The sequence below is a fragment of the Crassostrea angulata genome, chromosome 5 (assembly GCF_025612915.1).
Source record: "Crassostrea angulata isolate pt1a10 chromosome 5, ASM2561291v2, whole genome shotgun sequence".
Classification (NCBI taxonomy): Eukaryota; Metazoa; Mollusca; class Bivalvia; order Ostreida; family Ostreidae; genus Magallana; species Magallana angulata.
Genome location: NC_069115.1, coordinates 28,342,773 through 28,363,387, shown reverse-complemented (window position 1 = coordinate 28,363,387; position 20,615 = coordinate 28,342,773). Strand labels below are relative to the sequence as shown.

General features: G+C 36.5%; 1 protein-coding gene across 1 annotated transcript; it reads right to left on the bottom strand.

Annotated features, from left to right (window-relative positions):
- Positions 1-2,585: 2,585 nt before the first annotated feature.
- On the bottom strand, positions 2,586-18,491 carry LOC128186379 (uncharacterized). Its single transcript, XM_052856180.1, has 21 exons — positions 18,398-18,491; positions 16,303-17,494; positions 14,960-16,047; positions 14,611-14,710; positions 13,691-13,795; positions 13,074-13,117; positions 12,923-12,966; positions 12,173-12,569; positions 11,857-12,056; positions 11,343-11,583; positions 10,985-11,164; positions 10,252-10,543; positions 9,744-9,860; positions 9,135-9,263; positions 8,432-8,524; positions 7,035-7,461; positions 6,538-6,792; positions 6,087-6,166; positions 5,482-5,550; positions 5,076-5,226; positions 2,586-4,601 (listed from the first exon to the last, which is right to left on the bottom strand). The coding sequence occupies exons 1-21, from the start codon at positions 18,411-18,413 to the stop codon at positions 4,464-4,466; spliced, it is 5,358 nt and encodes a 1,785-aa protein (XP_052712140.1). The 5' UTR covers positions 18,414-18,491; the 3' UTR covers positions 2,586-4,463.
- Positions 18,492-20,615: the final 2,124 nt, after the last annotated feature.

Genomic DNA, 20,615 nt, shown 5'->3' with positions numbered 1-20,615 from the left:
GGTACCTGCTTTGTGCTTATAAGTCATTAAAATAAGCACTAGCCTGTGCTGGGAAATCAGAGCCTTCTTATGAAAGTTTTCCTATACAAGGTCAAATTATCATTCAATACATAGGTTTCAGTTTTCCAGGTCGGTTTTTATGATAGATTCTTGGATACACTTTTGTGCTGTTAAATATGAGGATTCGGGTTCCCTGGTACCTGCTTTGTGCTTATCAGTCATTAACATAAGCACTAGCCTGTGCTGGGAAATCCCTTCTCTTAGCACTACATTCGATTTGATAAAAACAGAACCATACGAAAATTTTGTTTCTACTTATTTTTTTTAATCAAGAATTTATCATGCTAACAAAGTAATTTTTATTTATTGTTTAACCACTTGACTTCCATTAATTGTTTAGCATATTTCATTGGCTATTTTAAATTCATTTCCTATTTTTTTTGATTTGCTATATCGTATATATCTCTAACGTTAGTTGGTTGTGTTCAGTGAGTTGACAACGCGTCCCCTCGCACTTGCTGTGTGCTGGTTCACCACAAGCTTGTGCTGGAAGAGTAGACTCTGATACTGGCATCTTTTATGGCTGTTTTTCTCATATTAGAAGCCACATTATTTTTTTTCATGTGACAACTTTGCAGTAATCAATTTTAATTCTTAAGAGGTTTTTTGGTAAAGCTTGCTTGAAGGTTTCATTGACTCGAGAGAAAAATTCGGAACTGTGGTTTCCCGGTACCTGCTGTGTGCTCATGTGCTAAACTCATAAGCACTAGCCTGTGCTGGGACAGTTTAAGTCCGATAACCAACTACAGCCGTTTGATCTGATCCTTCAGGATTAGAAAAAGCACTTATATTAATGTATTTTTTCTATTTGGGGATTCAGGTATAGAAAAAAAATCGTGTGCTAGAAGAGAGAACCATGAATGGTTATTTGGTTTCCCAGTACCTGCTTTGTGCTCATGCGCTAAATTCACAAGCACTAGCCTGTGCTGGGACATCTTGAAACCAAAAACTCGACTGCAGTATCAATATCATCTAACATCTATAGAAAATGGTACCTCGTTTTTCTCTCCGCTGTGTTATCAGGTGCCATATTCACGACCCGAATATCTTACCTGTACCTAAAACGTACCTTAATTTCCTGTACCTGTAACCATAGCGTACCTTACTTTGCACTCGCTGTGTGCTGGTTTGTAGTTTATAGCATTAGCACTAGCCTGTGCTTGGAAAGGAGTCGAATCCACCTAAGTAAAAAGAAAGAAACTTTCATCGACGTGTTGGATCGTGTTTTGTTAAACTCTTGGTTTGAGTATCGAGATCTTTTCTAGCATCTGTATATAGTTCATGACTCGTATTTGTACAAAACTTTACACAATAGGCTAATATATCAAGAAAATGGTGATTTTATCCGTATTCTACATGGACAGAGAAATATATAGAGCGAGTCGTGATTTTCTGTCAGCCGCAGTGTGCTTGTGTGTTTATAATTTAAACAATAAAATGCTCACTTTGGTGATTCATTTGGGACAATCACATGAAGGTAGCGACATTGCAGAAAAAATACATTACCAGCGGGTTATGTAAATTTTTTCCTGCAATGATCGCTACCTTCATAACCCGCATGAATCACCAAAGTGAGCATTTTATTGTTTATATTAACTTCTTTATTTTAACTAATTAATAAATTGAGCGTAAAAAGTAAGTAAAATTCACTAAATTACTGTTAATGTACATAAGTACGTTAGCTAAAAGAAACAGCCAAATCGTCTCCAGTGGGACTTTGAGTCTGACATCATCGTGGTTAGTTTGTGCAGTCCGTGATTTTTCTTAGGTAGTTGTAGGTCTCGACCAATCGATAAACAGGGCGTGTCAAATTCAATCCTGTCACTTTCTTGTCAGTTTCAGCCGCCGTAGATTTCGACCAATCGATAAACGGGGCGTGTATGTTTCAGTCTGGCTGTTTCTATAGAGCTTTGAAAAAACTATAAATTTCTGTAAGAAAAAGGGGAATCATACTCGGTAAATGTAAATATAATATATAGTTGCACGTACGTCTGCACTGAGCTCTTGTAAAAACGTTACAATTTCTGAAAAATTAGCAGATTATATCCAAAACACCAATTGATCGTGAAAGAAATTCAAACGACCGAAAAAACCCTCAAGCATTTGACATTGCACTTTCACAACAGAAGTAAATTTGGATTCATAAATAGATCTCAGCATTATTTTTGAAAATGGGCAAGGCATACAAAAAAAATTCTTTTATCTCCGTTCAGATATACAGGGTGTATTCACCGAACATAGGGACTGATTATTAAAACAACTCGCTAGATGTCCGATTTTTCTCTGCTTAGATCAAGAACATGCTTTGTTTTCGGACAGGGGTGTATGGCTCTGACATAATATTCAAGTACATACCGTATTTAAGTATCTTGCTTTTTCTGATTTGCTATCTACTTTTTTGGGTTGGTTTAGAAAAAGATGCAATCAAGTGCGATTTTTGTAAATTTCATACTATAGTGCATCATGTGTGGTATGGAATGCATAACAAAAAAAACCCAAAAAACAAACAAACAAAAAACAAAACAAACAGGCAACATTGTTTTTAATGATGAAATGATCCATGATCTTCTATACAAATGTGGAATTTTTAATATACATGTACACAAATACACATGTGAGCAAACAAACAAAGAACAGAATATTGCTGTTTAATTCTCCTCTAATATCTCCTGTATCTAACGTCCACCAATATCAACAAATTCCGACAGTTCATGATTTTCACATTAATAAAAAATGATGAATAAAATTAGAATAACTGCTGAAGAAAAAAACAAACTTCAGTTGGAATTTTAGATCAGTATTGACAACCTAATTCTAATGAACAGAGAGAGAGAGAGAGAGAGAGAGAGAGAGAGAGAGAGAGAGAATTATCTTTTAACACCATATAGGAAAGTTACTGCCCAAACGAATAAGTATTTAAATGTACTTAAAATAAAGCATACTGTAGAATGGGAAAGATTTTCAAAATATATACTTAGTATATATATTTTTGGGGTAATTTTATTAAGACAACTTTTGTATACAGTGTAATTCATTACTTATGAAAATTAAATCTGCATTACAATTATAGTTTGAATTACCAAGGGACTTTTAAGGAAATCAGTGCTCAAAGCAAACATTTCTTTTTTTATAACTATTTATCAAAAAAGCTTTAAAGTTTGCAAAACTACAATATTTCCTTTGGGTACATTATGTCTACGCGTTTTGGCAGTTAACAATCACATTATGTGTAGCTAACAATCTGTTGGTACAAACTCGCATTATTCTTCAAGAAGATATTTCTGCATCTGTGTTCATTAGAAACACTCAACATCCATACTGAACGACATTTTCAAAAGTATACAGATTGCATAATTTTCAAATTTCAGGGTAAAAAAAAGAAATAGATAATTTTTGTTTATATCCGATTCAATATTTCTGAATTGTTTGTTATAATGAAAATCTACAGCAAATGGCTGCTCAAATATACATGTATGTACATTTTTTGTTATCAAGCAAACAAGATCATAACTCTTATGTACTGTAGCAGAGTTCTCTTCCACAAATCTATACATTTGCAAAAATTCAGCCACAGATAGGAATGAATGAACACAAAGTTTCCATTTTTACACTCTTTTTCTGCAGTCAAACATATTCACAAGTACATCTTGTAATTCAAAATCAGACACACAAATACTTCACACTACCGGTATATTATTTGGGGTACCAATTGGATTAATTTTTGAATCAACAGCTTACATAATAAGCCCAATGCTTATGAACTAATGCTACTGGTTCTAAACAGCCTTGAACCTCAAGAAATAATGTGTTTAACACATTATTCTTGTTTTAAAATATCTGAACAAAATGAGAACTACTCCATAGAATCATCAACAACTCCCAACAAGTTTAACATTCATCTACACTAAGACTAGCACTTATTCTAATGGTAATCCTCCAAAATAATTTATTTCTCTTGCATACTATATCTTCAACCTTTTCCATATAAACAAAATAACTACAAAAAAATCAGAAACAAAACAGAGAATATACATGTATGAACAGGCGCCTTTCAAAATATTGTATTCTTTGACTGCATCAGAGTTGAATGAAATTTGTTCAAAAATGTGATATAATACAATGTAGCACAAACAAATCCTCAGTTCCTGAAAGTATGGTACATCACATCCAAATCAAAATAGTCTGTCACAAGTCCCCAAATCACCAATTTGAAAAATGATCACTTTTTCCTTTACTTTGAATTCTTGCATTCGATCACAAACAATGGATGGAAAGGGGGGGGGGGGGTTGTTACTGTAGCACCATGTGTCAATACAACAAATGAAATTATCCTCACAGGGACTCAATAATAATGCCTTGCATCGATCTATGAACCCTGACCGGGTCTAGGTCCAGTGTGGGTGTCAGGATTTGCCTTTCTCCTGAGTTTCCTTCAGTCTCATCACGAGCTCCTTGATCTCTTTCCGTTTGGCAGTGACTTTCTCCTCGGTGAACCAGCCCGTCAGGGGCTTCAGGGGAATGGTGAAGTCCTGAATGGGGTCCTGGAAAACAAAAGTCACTGATTATCAGCTAGGAAGATGGAGTCATTAAGCATAATATAAAATAGTGATTTATGACAAGCTTATGGAAGAGGTATCTGTGTCGATCACAAAACAAGAATGGGGCACACAATGTGCCTGAAGTATACTGACACAAAGATGAAGACAATACTGCAAGAGATGAGATCAGTGGATGCAATGTAGTAGTCAATCAATCTTAGCATTAATGTATCAAAATGAAATTTTTCTTTTGTAAATGTAAAATGTGTGTGGCATTGAAAATAAGAGTCATATGTGGACTATTTTGCACCATTCAATTCAAGTTCTCATTTCAAACCAAAGTTACTGAAAAAGTCTGGTCAAGGCCAAGGAATATCAGATAATATTCAATTGTGAACAGCGGGTGGTCAACTGATGAAACACACAAAGATACAGGTCAATTTGATGCTGAGACTCCTTGACAAGGAGTGAACATACCTCAAAAAAGCTCTCCACGTATTGGAGGATGTAGACCCCACAGTCACTGAAGTTTGTCTGCTGGGGGACCTTAGTGGCGGTGCTCCCCCGGATCTTCTCCTTCAGGTTGAACGGAGTCTTCTTCTTAGTGTCCCATTCAACCTGGAGATACCTGTCACACAAAAAAATACATTCAAATTTAAACACTGGATATTTTAAAAAGAAATTCAAATTTTTGACATTCCATGAAATCAGCAAAAATTTCAATCTAAAGTTACTTTTGTTGCATCTATCAAAATAGATAATATATAATTTTTATGAAAATAATTTAATATACAATATTAATAACCAATTCGATCAAAAAGCATAATAACAACCCAGACCATTGGTTTGTCATATGAGCCTAGACCACATGGATAATACTTACTCTTTAAGAATAGAGACAATTCGAGATCTGTTCTGTCCAGCTAAGGAATCAAACACTAGAATGCATGGCCTGAAAACAAAAAGTTAACATGAAAAGAAATGTACTTGAGCATCATTACCATTCATTTGGACTCAATGTTTGTAAATTTATCATTCATCCAAAACAACTTGGTATTAATATATAAAGTTTACCCATATCATTTTCCATGCTGGAATTGTTATGAAATTTATACCTAGAAATGACATACTTTATGGAAAATGGCTGCTTGATCTTTATTGGAATATGAAATATATTGGTCAAACTTTGCTAGAATATGAAATTGTCTTGTAAAACTTGCTTAACAGATGCATTTCACTGTGAATGCATGTAATGTAGATTCCCATTTTCATGTGAGTACTTAATTCTTGCCATTCTGCAATTTTATACCAATATACAATTGTAAACGCCAAACTTTTATTACAATTTCATATACATGTAGTTCACAGCTGCCAGAAAAATAACAACAAGGGGGCTTCCCACAATTTTACAAGGTTGCTTATTCCCTATGTTTGATCAGAAATCTACTGTAGTTTGTGTTTTTGATTGAGCGTTTGGACGGCACTTACTGTCTACAGCCTTGAGTACATTTCTTGAGGACTTCAGGGTCCTTCATCTGCTCCTCAGTCAGCTCAGTGCCTCGTAGATCCTACAGCAAAATTAATGCATCTCAAAACTCTGTATAATCATCTATGTTACATAATAATGACCGACACATATACATCAAAGGGGCACCATCAACGAAATATTAGAGTTTAGATTTTTCTCCTATTGATGAAGTCTTTCGTTCATTTTTTCCCCCCCAAAGCTTCCATAGTATCTCAATTTTTGTCATCCTTAGTTTTGATCATTCCAGAGCTTTCACAGTGTTTCAATTCAATGTAATGACTAAAGATCTACCTTTATTTACTAAATATTTCTATAAAAAAAAAATCATTAGTGCTACTTATTCATTAACTGGTTTGCTTCTGTTATGAGAAGATCAAGACAAGGGGTGCCAATAGAACCTGTGTACAGTACCTTAATCGGGGCTCTAAAGTGAAGCTTGACAGGCTTGTCCATCACTTCTTTGGTTGGGGTACTTGTTTGTATCTGACTTTCACTTTTAGTTTGACTTTCACTTTTTGTTTGACTTTCACTTTTAGCTTGACTTTCACTTTGAGAACTGGAGTCACACTGAGTCTGGGACTTCTCACTGTCTGTCTGGCTGTCTTCACTCTTTGGTGCTTCACTGGTGTCCATCATTTCCTCAGAATCTTCCTCTATCTCCCTCTTCTACAAAGTTATTATGAATCATTATTTTGTATCATTGTATTTGTACAAAATAATCAGCAGCTGTCTTTGTATAATGGTATAATGGTCCTATTATCATATTTGTGTCCTCCTCCACCTTTTTTATCTGTATCATTTCATTTTCTTGATAACAAAAGAGGTTATTACATGTACCTACATGTACAGTATCTATAATGAACAATGTTAATTTTTTTCTCTATCAACTCATCTATTCCTTTACCAACCTGTTCATTAGAAAGCTCATTTTCCTCCGTCTCCATGGGCTCAGCAGTTTTTTCTCCATTCTCTCCGTCTTCTTTATCTTTACCCTTCTCCCCATCTTGCCCGGCATTTACTGGGCCATTGCTACTTTCACTATTAGTTTTATCATCATCCCCACTTTTTGTCAACTTTGGTATCTTGTACCATCTCAGAGACTTGTCTGGTGCTGGTTCTTTTGCTGGTTCCCCATCCTTGCCTGGTCCCCCCTTATTGTCTGGTCCCTCTTCCTGTTTAGCCCCCTTTTCCTCTGCTGTTTTGGCTTTGGGAGTAGACAAGGTCTGTACTTCCACCGTGAGCTGAGTGACCAGGTTGGATGCCTTGGGTATGTAGGGAATCCGTTTGATGGACTGGAGGCCCGGGAAACATATCACAGCCAGGAACCAGTGTGAACTAAAGCAACGTAGTATAGATAATAAGAAACTAAAGCAATAGAGCAATGTGAATAAAAAGCAACAAATAAATATCATTAGGAACAGAAGCAAGAGAGTATTGATAACTTAAACCTGAAATAACGAGAACTGTTCATGAATGACTAAAAAAAAATGTCGTAAAAGGAGCCAAGGAGCCCTTTTTGTTCATTTTGACCTTGACCTGATTCTGAATTAGTCATACTATTTTTAAGGTCACTAAAATGTTTTTTTTAATACTATCCAACCCCACTCAATACACTTTGTTGTAAGGTGGATTTCGGTAAACAAAGTACAACAAATAATAGACAAGCACCGCTAAGCGGAGCATCCCTTTACGACATGAATCATTTTGTGAGGGATGCATTATTTAGGAATATACATTTATGTAATTGAGGAGACCAAATTGTATTAACCCTCCATTACTACAAAAAGTTGGGGTTTTTTTTACCTGTACTAGATCTAAATCCCAAAAATATCAAGTTGTTGATTTGCTTACTTTCACTTTAGTTTCACAGTAGTAAAGCGGAAGTAGTTATTGTCGAGTCGTACATAAAATTACTGTTTTAATGATAGATTAAAAAGTATTCAACTAATTGACTTGAAAATTAACAGGGTTTGTCCTTTTACCATGCCAAATAAGTGTACGAAGTTTGATAAATATCTGTGCAAGCTTTTTCTTTAAATCTTGCTTCCAAGCTGAGGAAGACACACATACATACACACATACACACACAACAGCGATGCTATATCCCCTTCCAAACAAGTTGCCCAAGGGGATAATAATTGTGAACAGGTAGAACTAAGTATTGATATTGTGAAAGATTTTCATAAATTTTAAAAATCCTCATTTGTTGTTAAACTTTTATTGCTTGCAGTTAGAGAACTGAATGGTATCCTCTTTCAAAAAATAAACATGCAGATATTTTTTGTAATTTCCTCCCTTGACTTACTGTTCATTGATTGGGACAATGATGAAGTCTTTCTCAAAGAGATCCACTTTCTTTGTCCAGTTTTTGACTCGTGCATGCTTTTTTTCTGCAGGTCTGAAAGAAAAAACAACACAGAAATTGTCAAACAGGCAATCTACTCTCAATTATCATGAGTTTGATAACACATGCCAACAGTTACTAGATATGTGTTTAGTTTTCTTAACACACATTTTAGAGGTGCATTTGTATATTCTCGCTTAGTCACATGATATGTTTTATTAAAATTACATCAATGTAATGAATTCAGAATTTCAACAGTTACTGCAGTCTTTAACAGAAATTACAATACAATCTTTGTCAATCAATTGTAATTTAAGAATATTGCAAACCATTAGTGTTTGAAACATTAATATCTTAAATACCACGGACATGTTGAAATGGGTTCAAAGTCCCTACACCTGTTTCATTGAGTAAATTTAATAGTGTATCCCAGATCATATGCTATACATTTCGTAGTTAATTGAAATGTATACTACTTCCGATATATCCACAATCCTCTCAGCTCATAAATTTTTTTAACACTACGATAAATTTGGAGTGAAAGGTTTGAAAATTTAAGTAAAAAATCACCATGATTTGCATATGAGTATAACTACATGGACATGCTTGTCCATCAACATGACGTTTTGTACACCCAAAAAATTGAAATCCCCTCAAGTCTTACGTTTTGTCAGCCATGTCTGCCTCCACTCCCCTCTGACCGTGTCGCTGGGTGAGGCGCTTGAAGAAGAAGGAGCTGAATACATGCGTTCTTTCCCGATCTCTGTCACTCAGCACATCCAGGAAGAGATACCTAGAATTAATCATATCCTTTTAATTTTGATAACCAACTTTTATTTGCGTGCAAGAAATTTTCACAACGTTTGAAAGAGCCTCTTCATCACAATTCAGTCACAGCCAATAGGTGTAATAACAACACCATTGTCAATAAGGTTTGATCGTGAAAATTAGTCGCTGCGACCGGATGTTTCTCAGGTTAATCTTGAAATAAAGTCATCGCATATAAAAATTGGTTTACAGTAACATGGATAGTCATCAAATTTACCTTTACAGTTTCATCGATATTAGGTAGACATCTATAAAATTTCTAAAATTCTGTCATCGTAGAATTTTCACACAGCCATTCCCAAATTTATAAAAACTTTTCAGATAATATGTTCACTGGCATCTGTCTTCAAGTTATAGCCACAAACCAACCAAAAGAGTTAAAATATAAAATAGTAAGCTTTTTAACTATTGATCTGAAAACTAAACTATGACATCAAAGTCTTACTTCAGATAGAAGTCGATGATGACATCATTGAGGAATTCCCCTTCCTCTAGACAGGACAGATCTTCATTGGTGACTTGGATGCCCCCAGGGGCAGGGGGTGGAGGGAATGTTATTAATCTGAAATTGACAACACTTGTTTAATGGCTTCCAATGAATTACAAGGAGAGAATGATCTTCTGACTTTGAGAAGATACACATAGCTGCTTAACACATTATCTGTCTCTTATAGGACACTTGCTGCAAACAAGCTCTTTTCAGAAAGCAGCAACATAAAGGATTGATAAATTTTTTGGCCTTTAACAAGACTTCACAAGACTGTTTTTGACATTTCTGGGAGTGTATTCGTCAGAGAAATGTTTGAGAGCAAATATGAGCAATATATTTGTATAGACTTGTGCACAAAATTGCATGATTTAAAAAAAAAATGTACTTTCTCTTTACACTTATGATATCCATGTCATTTTTAGGTCAACAACATACTCCATGCAAGACTTCACTAGATACTCACTTGACCACTGGACCCGTGAATAGTATCTTGGGTGGGGAGGGGGACCTCTCTTGGGGCTGGGGCTGGAGTTGGGTGGTGGGAGCTGGGTCTGCCTGACCCTCCCCTTCCTTCTCCTCCCCCTCCCCCAGGATCTCCTTCCGGTAAATCAGGGCCTCCTCCCCGGTCATCTTCACGATGAAGGGAAAGGCCTGACCCTTGGGATGGGGGTACTTGCTGAGGACACTATTCAGTTTGGGGTAGGTGAGGGATCCCAGCTCCACCATTGTTATAGTAATGAACTGGTACCTCAGTGCTGAAATATATGGCAAACTAATGTCAGGTACCTAAACAAAACTACTATGTAAACTATCTTAACTATATATATATACAGTAAAACTCATTTAGTACGAACACGGATATTGCAAATTTACGGATATAGCGAAGTCATCTTGGATCCCCAGCTATGTAAATTTAATGAATTTCCTATACGGTTATATCGAATTACGGATATAGCGAAGTAATTTCTTAGGTCTCCGTGACTTCGTTATAACCGAGTTTTGCTGTACTCTGAATTAGAAATTTTCATCAAAACTGTTCATTGATAAATTCTATCAAAAGGGAATTTTGTATTTCAATCTTTTAAAGAGAGAATCAAACATAAAATAACCTCTGTAAGGAATGAACTTTTTTTTTTTAAAACCCAGATTCTCACATTTTTTCCTTACCTTTCATTTATCAAAACAAATTATCCTACCTGCATCATTGGGATCAAACCAGCTGTTTTCATTCTTTTCTTCAATCTTCAGCAATTGCCTGACTCTCTCAGCAAACTCGGGAGTGGTCTTAAGGAAAATCACAGGTTTGTTCTCCAGACAAAACATACATTGCTGTAGTTCATCTGGTTTAATAATGAATCTTTCAGATGAGTTCTCACCTATATAAGACAAAATTTTTATTTAGTTCATCAAAATTTCTTTCAATATTTCTTTTTTTTTTTTTTTTCTTCACAAACCTTTGCAAATCACTGAAACACATATTCTAAAAGCTCAAGGTGTTGCTTTTTTTGTGAAACAGTTTTAAATTGAAAGAATTCATCAAGTATTTGAACTTACATTCTACATAAAATGAAATAGAATCCTCAGACAGAAACACTGGTTCCACAGGACTGGCTGGCACAGAGCCAATACGTATGGCTTTGGCGATGAAGTTCACTGATGAAACGTCGACTGGTTCAGGGGAAGTTACAGATTGTGAAGAATTATTAGCAGCACTATTCGTAGTTGACCCTCTGGAGGGAGGTCTAGTTGGGGATTTCCGTCTTGCGCTTTTCCGTATAAGCACAGTTTTTCCTTTCTGTGAAAGATTCATCGATACAACATGTAAAATGTTAAATGATCTGATTAAAATAAATTATTCATGCTCTCGAAGTATGCAATGTTGAAGATACATGGAGTATACAAATATACAACATAGGGTAATACAAACATGTATATATCATACCTCTTAGGAAATTTCACAAGAAGTTACAGACATGAAAACTCTAAGGATACTACACAAGAATCATCTGTATGACTATAGCCTGGAAGGTTACACATCATTGAACTTTTTAGCTTGATAGAGACATACCTCATCCTCCATCTTGACCACCCTACTGCCGACCTGAGCGGTCGGGGAGGCGGGTCGCTTGTTCTGAGGAATGCTGTCCAGTAGCTGTCCGATGTCGTCCTTCTCTGCGACAGGCGTGGAGACACTTCCTGTTGCAGTGGATCCTGGGACGGAAGATTTCTCCTGCTCTTCTTCCTCGTCCGATGATATGGATATCGTTACTGTAAAATAACACAATTAAATCTCAAAAGAAACCTATGAACATTCACTCCAAACATAACAATTTCATTACAAAAAAACATACACTACGTCCTAATGACAATACTTTCTAATGTACCTGGTTCTGAGGTATAGGTTTTCCTGGGCTGTTTTCCGCCGCGTATCACCGACGGGGACCTGTATGATTTTCCGTCCAGATTGACGCGTCTTCCCTGATTGACATAGTTCAACACTATCGTATTCCCGTCCTTACCAGTCACCTGAGTACTGTATAGAACAGGAGTGGAGGTGGTCATTGTGGGTTTCCCGTAAAAAGTTTGTTTTGAGATCGTGGACGTGGCTACAGTGCCTTCATCTTGCTTCATCTTCTTTTTCTGTACTTCGATCTTGGTGTCCACCTGGAATGTGCGGTGACATCGCTCACATGACCTAACCGTGAAACTCGTGTATCCGCAGAACTTGCAGTGGACCAATCGCACCTCGTCGTCTTTGATTGGCGGCAAATTAGAAACATCCTGTACAGAGATTGATAACTGAAAAATCACTGGGTACACAAACTTAATGCTAATTGGTTGTTCTTTACTGGAACATATCAATTACTCAGTAACTTATTCAATTGCCTGAATTTCCCATCCATTTCAGATCAGAACCTTACTGTAAAATACTACTTGTTATAAATAATTAATTCATCTTAGTAATTCATGTTTAACTCAGTATTTGGAATGCGATATTCGTCCAAAACCTTTTGCAGTAAACTAATCATGCAGTATAATTTGTACTTGTATGAAAAAAAAGTAAATGGCATTCTATCAAAGAAAAATTGATAGAGGTATTGAGAAAAATTCTTTTATACAAAATCAAATCATACTTCAATGGGTCTTTTTCTTCCTTGATTTGCCTGACTAGATGAGTCTGAAACAAAACATTATGATAGTCTTTAAAAGCTGTATCATCCTAGTACATACATGCATGCTGCAATGTAAACGAAACCTAAACATTCTGATTTTTTCAATATTTACCTGCTGTATCTCCTTGCCCATCTTCATAAATAGTGGTGGCCGTCCTATAAGAATAAAGCATAAAATTTCAACAACAAAAATAAAACCGTCACATATTCGCAAACCTCACGGCCAATATCTATTTTTCAGACATATCATTTTTCAAGTTGTAACATTGCATCAGCTGATTACAATTAAAAAATGATCTTGAATGTTAAGGATAGAGAGTAAATGAAATTCATGCTTGCCATGCCTCTCAGTTTTCATTTACATGTAGAGACTCAAATAATAACTTAAACATAAAATATAACAGCAGACAAAAATTTCATAGCTCTAATTACTGTGGTTTCATCAATATTCCTTTAATACTAATTTTCGTGGATTTCGTCTTTATATTGATCCACAAAATTAAATGATCATTGAAATGCAATTTCTATTAACATTGTGTATTATTAGGGTCATTGGCCATGAATTTACGTATCCTTGAAACTGAGATTTTAACTTTATCCACGAAAATTGACACCCTTGAATATTAATGAAACCACAGTAATCATCAGCATGTATTTAGTTCACAGTCATTGAAGGCCTATAAAGGGATTGACAGATATGATATCCACTATTAATAGTGTATTCTATACCCGCCAACTATAGCCTGAGGTCCGGTGCTGTGTTTCCAGAATCGGCCATCTTTGAACACTTTGCTGCCAACTGCCTCTACAGCCTTCATGAAAGTCCGGGTAGCACTGAAACAAACCAGCAACAGTTACTATAAAATACCTGTAGACTGACTCTTTCATAAAATGGACCAGTCTTACCAGCTAGACTTCACAGTACTGGCCCCAAATGCCATAAAACTTCATCAGCCTCACTTTTGATCCAAGTCTCACTTTTATAAAAGGAATACTCTGTGTAAAAGTGAGACTAAAGCAAAAGTAAGCTTGTTTAAGCTTTGAGTCCTCAAGGATGTTTGGTAGACTAAATACTCTTAGTTTTTCCATATTCATCTGGTACCATGACTTTGATATTCATCATGATTAAAAACATTGTTAACACTTGTTAGTCTGTGAAGTATGTATGTGTAGACCTACACCATTATCCCTTTAGATTTATCAATTATATAACTACAGAATGTACATTTACATTCTCATACAAAAGTCTAAAGGAATGAATAGCTGACACTAAGCTGACACTATCTTTAAAATCAATTAAGGTGGTATGGGACAACTCCACATTGTTATGCACTATTTATCGAAATCAAGTGTAAATTTATAAATAGTTTCTTTCCCAAAATTGTCGTATAACAGCGTAGCGAAGTGGGTTAGAAGGCTCACTACAAAACTGTAGGTCACAAGTTTGAATCCCATTAAGGATTTTAAAATTTTTTCATTCCAAACATTTTAAAAACATATTTTTTGGTTAAATAATGTAAAATTTTTTAAATTCCAAACCGGTGAAAGTATTTTAGTCATAATGTACTTTAATCCACATTAATATTGTCAGATGTCCCATACCACCTTCATAGTAACTGACAGCATATCAGTATAAACTTTGCTCTCACCTGTTTGCCTGTGGGGTATTCATGTGTAGCCCTGTAGCGTTACCCCTCAGTGTCTTTTCCTTCTTCTCTCCAACTCCCCCTCCTACCATCCCACCTGCATCTACAAGACAAAAATCACAGTGTCTGTGGAAAATTGTCGAAAGTTATGGAAGTCTCCTGCAAAATCCAGTTCAACGAGACTTCAAAAATATTAAACATCTTTATCATAACTATAAAACTGTAGTTTCATCTTACAACACATGAACGAGTATATATTTTTGTACATCCGGTTTTTCCACCCTCTTATACTAGTTCATTTTCTATTGATCTAAAAAAAATTTCCCTCTCTCCTGCTTTATCATTTCCTTACCCAGTTCAGGTACAAGATATTCTCCATCAAATCTGTAAAACTTTTTCTCTCCTTTCAGTGGAATATTATACACAACGTTCTTTATGAACTTCAGATTTGTGCTTTGAGTGTTCACTGGAATTTTCTCGGTGGGTTTGGCTCTCGCTATCGCATCTGATAAGGTGCTTGGCATCAAAACGACGCCATTCGATAATTTTGGACCAGCGGCGGCTTGGAGCTTTGGTGGCTCTCCTGATTCATTGTCTTTTTCCGAAGAAGTTGAAAGCGAATCCGAATCACTGTATTCAACAAGGGAGGTGTTTCCCTGAGCAGGAGAAGAAGAGTTTCTCTGACCCATATTATTCACAGTAACAATCGCGTGATTTGCTGCATGATTCACCATTCCTTTACCATTACTTAACATTTTCTGAACTGCATTAACCTGCAAAACTTGTACTGGGTCCTGAGTCCCTGCTATGATGAGTTGTTGAGAATTGGGTCCACTGGTGATGAGTTGTTGAGAATTGGGCCCAACTAACACAGAACTGGTGGCTGTCTTATTCTTCACAAGCTGTGGGTCCACAAAATAATTCCTTTTGATGGGCCTCCTTCCCCTCCCTGAGGGTCTCAATATCCTGCACTGACTCACTCCGGTCTGGGGGGTGGGGGAACCTACATTAACTGCAGGAGACACTGATGCTGGTCTCCCTCGAGAGACAGTAATATTCGAATTGTCGACAATGGACGTTAACGAAGACAAAGTCTGAGGGAGGACAATTTTCTGAGTAGAGGGCTGACTAGTAGAAAAACGGGGACTGGCAAGACGTGTATGAACCTGCGTGGCCTGGGGACCAGTCTGAATGATTCGTATAGGTCCCTGTGTCACTTGACCAGCTAGTCTTACAGTGGGGATACTGGTGGCCCCGGTCTTTGGCGAGTTGATCACAGAGGACAGCTGTGGCCCCTGCTGGCTATTTGTATTCTGTACAGGGCTAGTTTGGTTCACAATAAAGTACTTAGTGCCACTGTTAGGTAACAGGACCGTCTGATGTACCGAGGTCGCAGTGCGAGGACTTCCAATCGTCGTCTGGACTTTCTGTGGACTTATTCTGGAACAGAAATTGAAATCAAAATTGCTCATTTGTTCTCTGCTTTCTTTTTCTTTTTTGATCTTGACTTGAAAAGTAATTGCTGAACTTTTGTTTGTTTATACACAAAACACAGAGAGAGAGAGAGAGAGAGAGAGAGAGAGAGAGAGAGAGAGAGAGAGAGAGAGAGAGAGAGAGAGAGAAACAGAGGGGGAATAGCAGGCCTGATTAATGTTCATGCATTGAACTATCTTCCCTTGGAATAAAAAAACTTACATTTGGTTGTTAGTAACATTTACACCTTGCTTTACAGGTGTAGTCGGGGCCACATGAATAACCTTCACACCGGAAGTGTCCAGGGGTTGCTGCTGCTGAACACTGACTCTATGACCGGCTGTTGTTACGGTTCCCACAGCAGCACTCTGGTTGGCTCTACTCTGAATCAGGCCTGCCAAGGAAGTAGCTGCACTTGACTGCTTGGGGAAAAGAACAGTTCCAACTTTCTGTGTGGCAGCAGACAGCTGAATAGGATTTATCACTTGCTGGGTTTTAGCTCCTGTGCCTGCACTTTGCAGAACTTGGCCAATTTTCTGACCCTGTGGCTGCTGTGGATTTAAGTTTTGGCCTTGGGCTTGCAGGTTAGTTCCTGCTCGACTACTTCTGATCAATTTTAACAGATCCTCTTTCGATATTCTGGTCTGGCTGAGAATTTGATTTAAATTCCGAGGATCTGCTGCATTAGTTGATGCACTGGCAGCTCCTAACTGTGAAACTAACTGAGCAAGGACCTGTGCAGAAGAAGGGCTTTTAACAATGGTAGGTGTCTGAGCAAGAACCCGCTCTGTAGAAGGGCTGTTAATGACTGTTGGTGCCTGTGGCGATTGTGCTGTTTGAACCGTTTGATGATTTGCAGTTGATGTTACAATAGTCTGTAAGTTAGCTCTATTAGCCAACTGCTGATAATCCCCATTGGCCAAGAGTCTCTGTAACAGGGACTTGTCTTCAGGTTTGTCAAAATTCCCAGTTATGGTGAACAAAACTTGGCCTTTTTCGTTCTGTAGTTTTATGGGTAGCTGTTGCAAACCTTGCACTTGGTTCACTGTCTCTGTAACAACAGAAGGATCACACCCATTTTCCACTATTTGAACCTCCCCTTCATTGCTCTCCTGAGAATTCCCGTCCACTATCTCCACTGTCCCCCCACCCTCTGCCTCCACCCCAATGGCCTCCTCACAACTTGTCACTTGCCCCTCACACACTTGTGGAGTACCTTCACTACACACTTCATGGGGGATTTCCTCAACAGACGAATCAATCACAACAGTTTCTTCTTGCAGCTCGATATCCAATTGTTGATCTGTGTCTGAACTGGATGTTGGAATGTCTTTCTCTCCTACTGAGTCAGAGTTGGAAAATAAGCATGAATGGCTCCATCCTTTGTCTGGTGACTTCTCTTTTTCATCAAAAGCTGAAAGACAAATTCAAAAATAATATTAGTTAATTTTAATAACAAATTCTTGGGAAGCATGGACTTGACATCCATACTTCATTTTCTCATTTAATTGAGAATCAAAATTTTTAGCTTATCTATAAACTGTAAGGGCATATAAGAAAACATAGCTTCTATAGGTATTTATTATGATAATGCTACTCCCTCAAGTTTAAAGACAATGGTTGTAAACTGAGTGATCGTGGAGGTTGATACTAACAAATGGGTCTATTAAACCTTAAAAACCTTTGTAACCATGCATTCAGAAGTTGCAAGGTCACATAATACAACTTCGAGCCCTGGGCATTAAAGGGGGAAATCAAAACAGACCAAGTGAACAGTGTAAATTGTTGGGGAAATGCTATGTTTTTTGCCAAATATAAAAAAATACACTTTTGCATTGTCAATGCCAAGACCTTTATCCTAACAAGAACATGAAAGGCATGCTCGCAGCTTGAAGAAAACACATGAAGAACTTTTCGGAGTCACTATTACTCGATTCAACAATAGATATATATTCCTTTAACTCATTCAAGTACATGTATAGACACAAATCGTGCAGTTGGCTCAACTTATAATTGGTTAATATTATGTCAATATGAGCATCTATTTCCTTTCCAACATATCCCATTTCAAATTGTCTAAAATAAGGATTTCAAGAAAATAGACACAAAAAGAGCCCACTCGTGTTAGAGAAACCGACAATTCATCACTAAATATGAACATTATAACACCGCAATTGATATTCATGCAGCGATCATGTCGACAAAAAAGCCTGCATGCCATTTTTCTCGTCAACTTTTTCGACTATTTCGTCCCGTATGACTGTTGAATGCTAAATGAAACATTAAATGTAAACTAAAACTATGTAAAAAGTTATACCATCGAAGAGTGACATGGTGCTACAGGAATATATCGGTCATTTCTTTGGTCGTTGTAGTTCACAGACATAGACATTTTCTCTTGCAACAAAATGATGTGTGATGTCACATCCGGTTGCCGAGATTATTTCTCAAAATTATTTGATAAATAAGCATGACTGTGTGTTACCGTATGATATTTCATTATTGCTTAATTTATGATATTATAAAATCTACCGTTTCATATGTACTATTGAAGAAGGGGATAAAATTACGACATTTGCCGTATCTTTCGCGCGCTTTAGACAAAAAAGGCGCGGATCAAAAGGCACGTTGGCAACCAACTTCATGCAAAAAATAAGAAATACTGGTTTGGTTACTCTAAAATATTTCAAATGTCCGTGAAATTAGAACACCTTATTTATTTTCTTCTTTATATGAGAAAATCAGACACACAAGGCCAGTGGTCGGCGGGATACTTTTTTTTTTTTAAACTTAATTTCTCTAGCTGTTTTTTTTTCTTATCAATATATAAAATTTAACAAACTCCATCCCAATACGGATATTAAAAGTATAAAGATATTTTTTGCAAAATTACTTTTAAGTAATTTTTTATTTTCTTGGGAGGGGGGGGGGGGGGTTCTTGTTAATATTTTTTTTTGTAGATTTGCCCCCCCCCCCCCACCCTTTCCAAAAATAAAAAATTACGTCAAATAATCATGCTAACTACAACAAACAAGTCAAAAAAATGAATGAACTCAGCAGATAATATATAACATACATTACTTGGAAAAATACCAATCTCCACCCCCACCCCCCCCCCCCAAAAAAAATTTTTTTTTTTTAAATTGAAATTTTTCATGCAAAAAGATGTTTGTGTTCAGAAAATTATAGTTTATGAAACAAGAGCGATGACCAAAGAAAATATATATACATTTACTTTAGATTTTGTTGTTGAGGTGGAAGCGGGAAATCATTTGAAGATGGATACGATATGGATTTAAAAAAAAAATTAAAAATTGTCCAAAATAATCAAATGTCAATTTGACGCCTGATTTCGACAGAAATGTATTTAGACCCCCTTATGAAAAGAAATATTGTAATTTAATGTAATTAATTTATTGTACCTTGAAATCACGCTTGAAGGAGCAATACTAAACCTGATTATTATAATAAAGATTGGCGGAAACTCATGAATATATGTACACTGTTGTACATGTACAGCGCATGTTGGAATCAAATGTAAATGTGCGTGCTTCTTTATGCAAGATATATACATAAATTTTGTACATATGGATGTCAGTGACTCTCACTAGCTCTCCATGCAATTGTTCAGTGGTATTGGATGTGTAGTGAATAATTCAACCAGCCACATCCAATACATGAGGTAAATGAAATGTACAAGATATCTGTGAGCCAATGCTCACTACTGATACCACCCCTCTGATGTGAATATACAAAATAAGCAAATCGACTCTTAGCAGGAATTTGACATCAAATTTGTCAAAAATGAATCCCATCGCAAGGCATGCCTATACATGGTGTGCTAAAATTTCAAACGTCTGCAATGAATAGTTAATAAGAAAACCCTGCGAAAATTTGGGCTTAGAATAAACAACTGAACGGAGAAGTCTGATTGGTTCGCAAATGAATCTATAATGTGGCTCACCTTAACAAAGAGTGTGTTAAAATTTCAAGCATCTGCGATGAAGTTGCTGAGAAAACCGCGAAAGAAATTTTCTATGGACAGAGACAGACAGACACACAATGACCCCACCCTGCCTTCGAAGTATGATCATATGAATATTCATGTACAAAATAATAAACAAAATCTAGATTTATTAAAACATTTTTTTATTATTTTTGTCACATAAGTCAGCACAACCAGACCCGGTGTCATGGTTTATTACACAATGAACATTTATACCACATCCACACCAGATACACTACACAGAACAGAAATGCAATATAGAAAGTGAAAGGTGCAATCACACTTTTCAAAAAAAAAAAAATAATTTACTAGTACCCTATAAATGTATGTACTGATAGTATAGTAGTTATCTGGTTAACAAAATAATATATGGTCTTTGTTCCTGTGTCTGTGATGTTTATGAGAGGCGAGTCACAGATTTACTTTGAATGAGACACCAGTCACTAGTACATATGTAGTTACCCCACACCACCCCACCCCTTGTTTATTGTTTCTATGACACAGGAAAAATAATAAATACATTTACATA

Coding starts and splice junctions, on each gene's coding strand:
- LOC128186379 (XM_052856180.1), bottom strand. Junction 6,793..7,034: donor ATGAGCTTTCTAATGAACAG/GTTGGTAAAGGA, acceptor ATAACTTTGTAG/AAGAGGGAGATAGAGGAAGA. Junction 6,167..6,537: donor ACTTTAGAGCCCCGATTAAG/GTACTGTACACA, acceptor ATTTTGCTGTAG/GATCTACGAGGCACTGAGCT.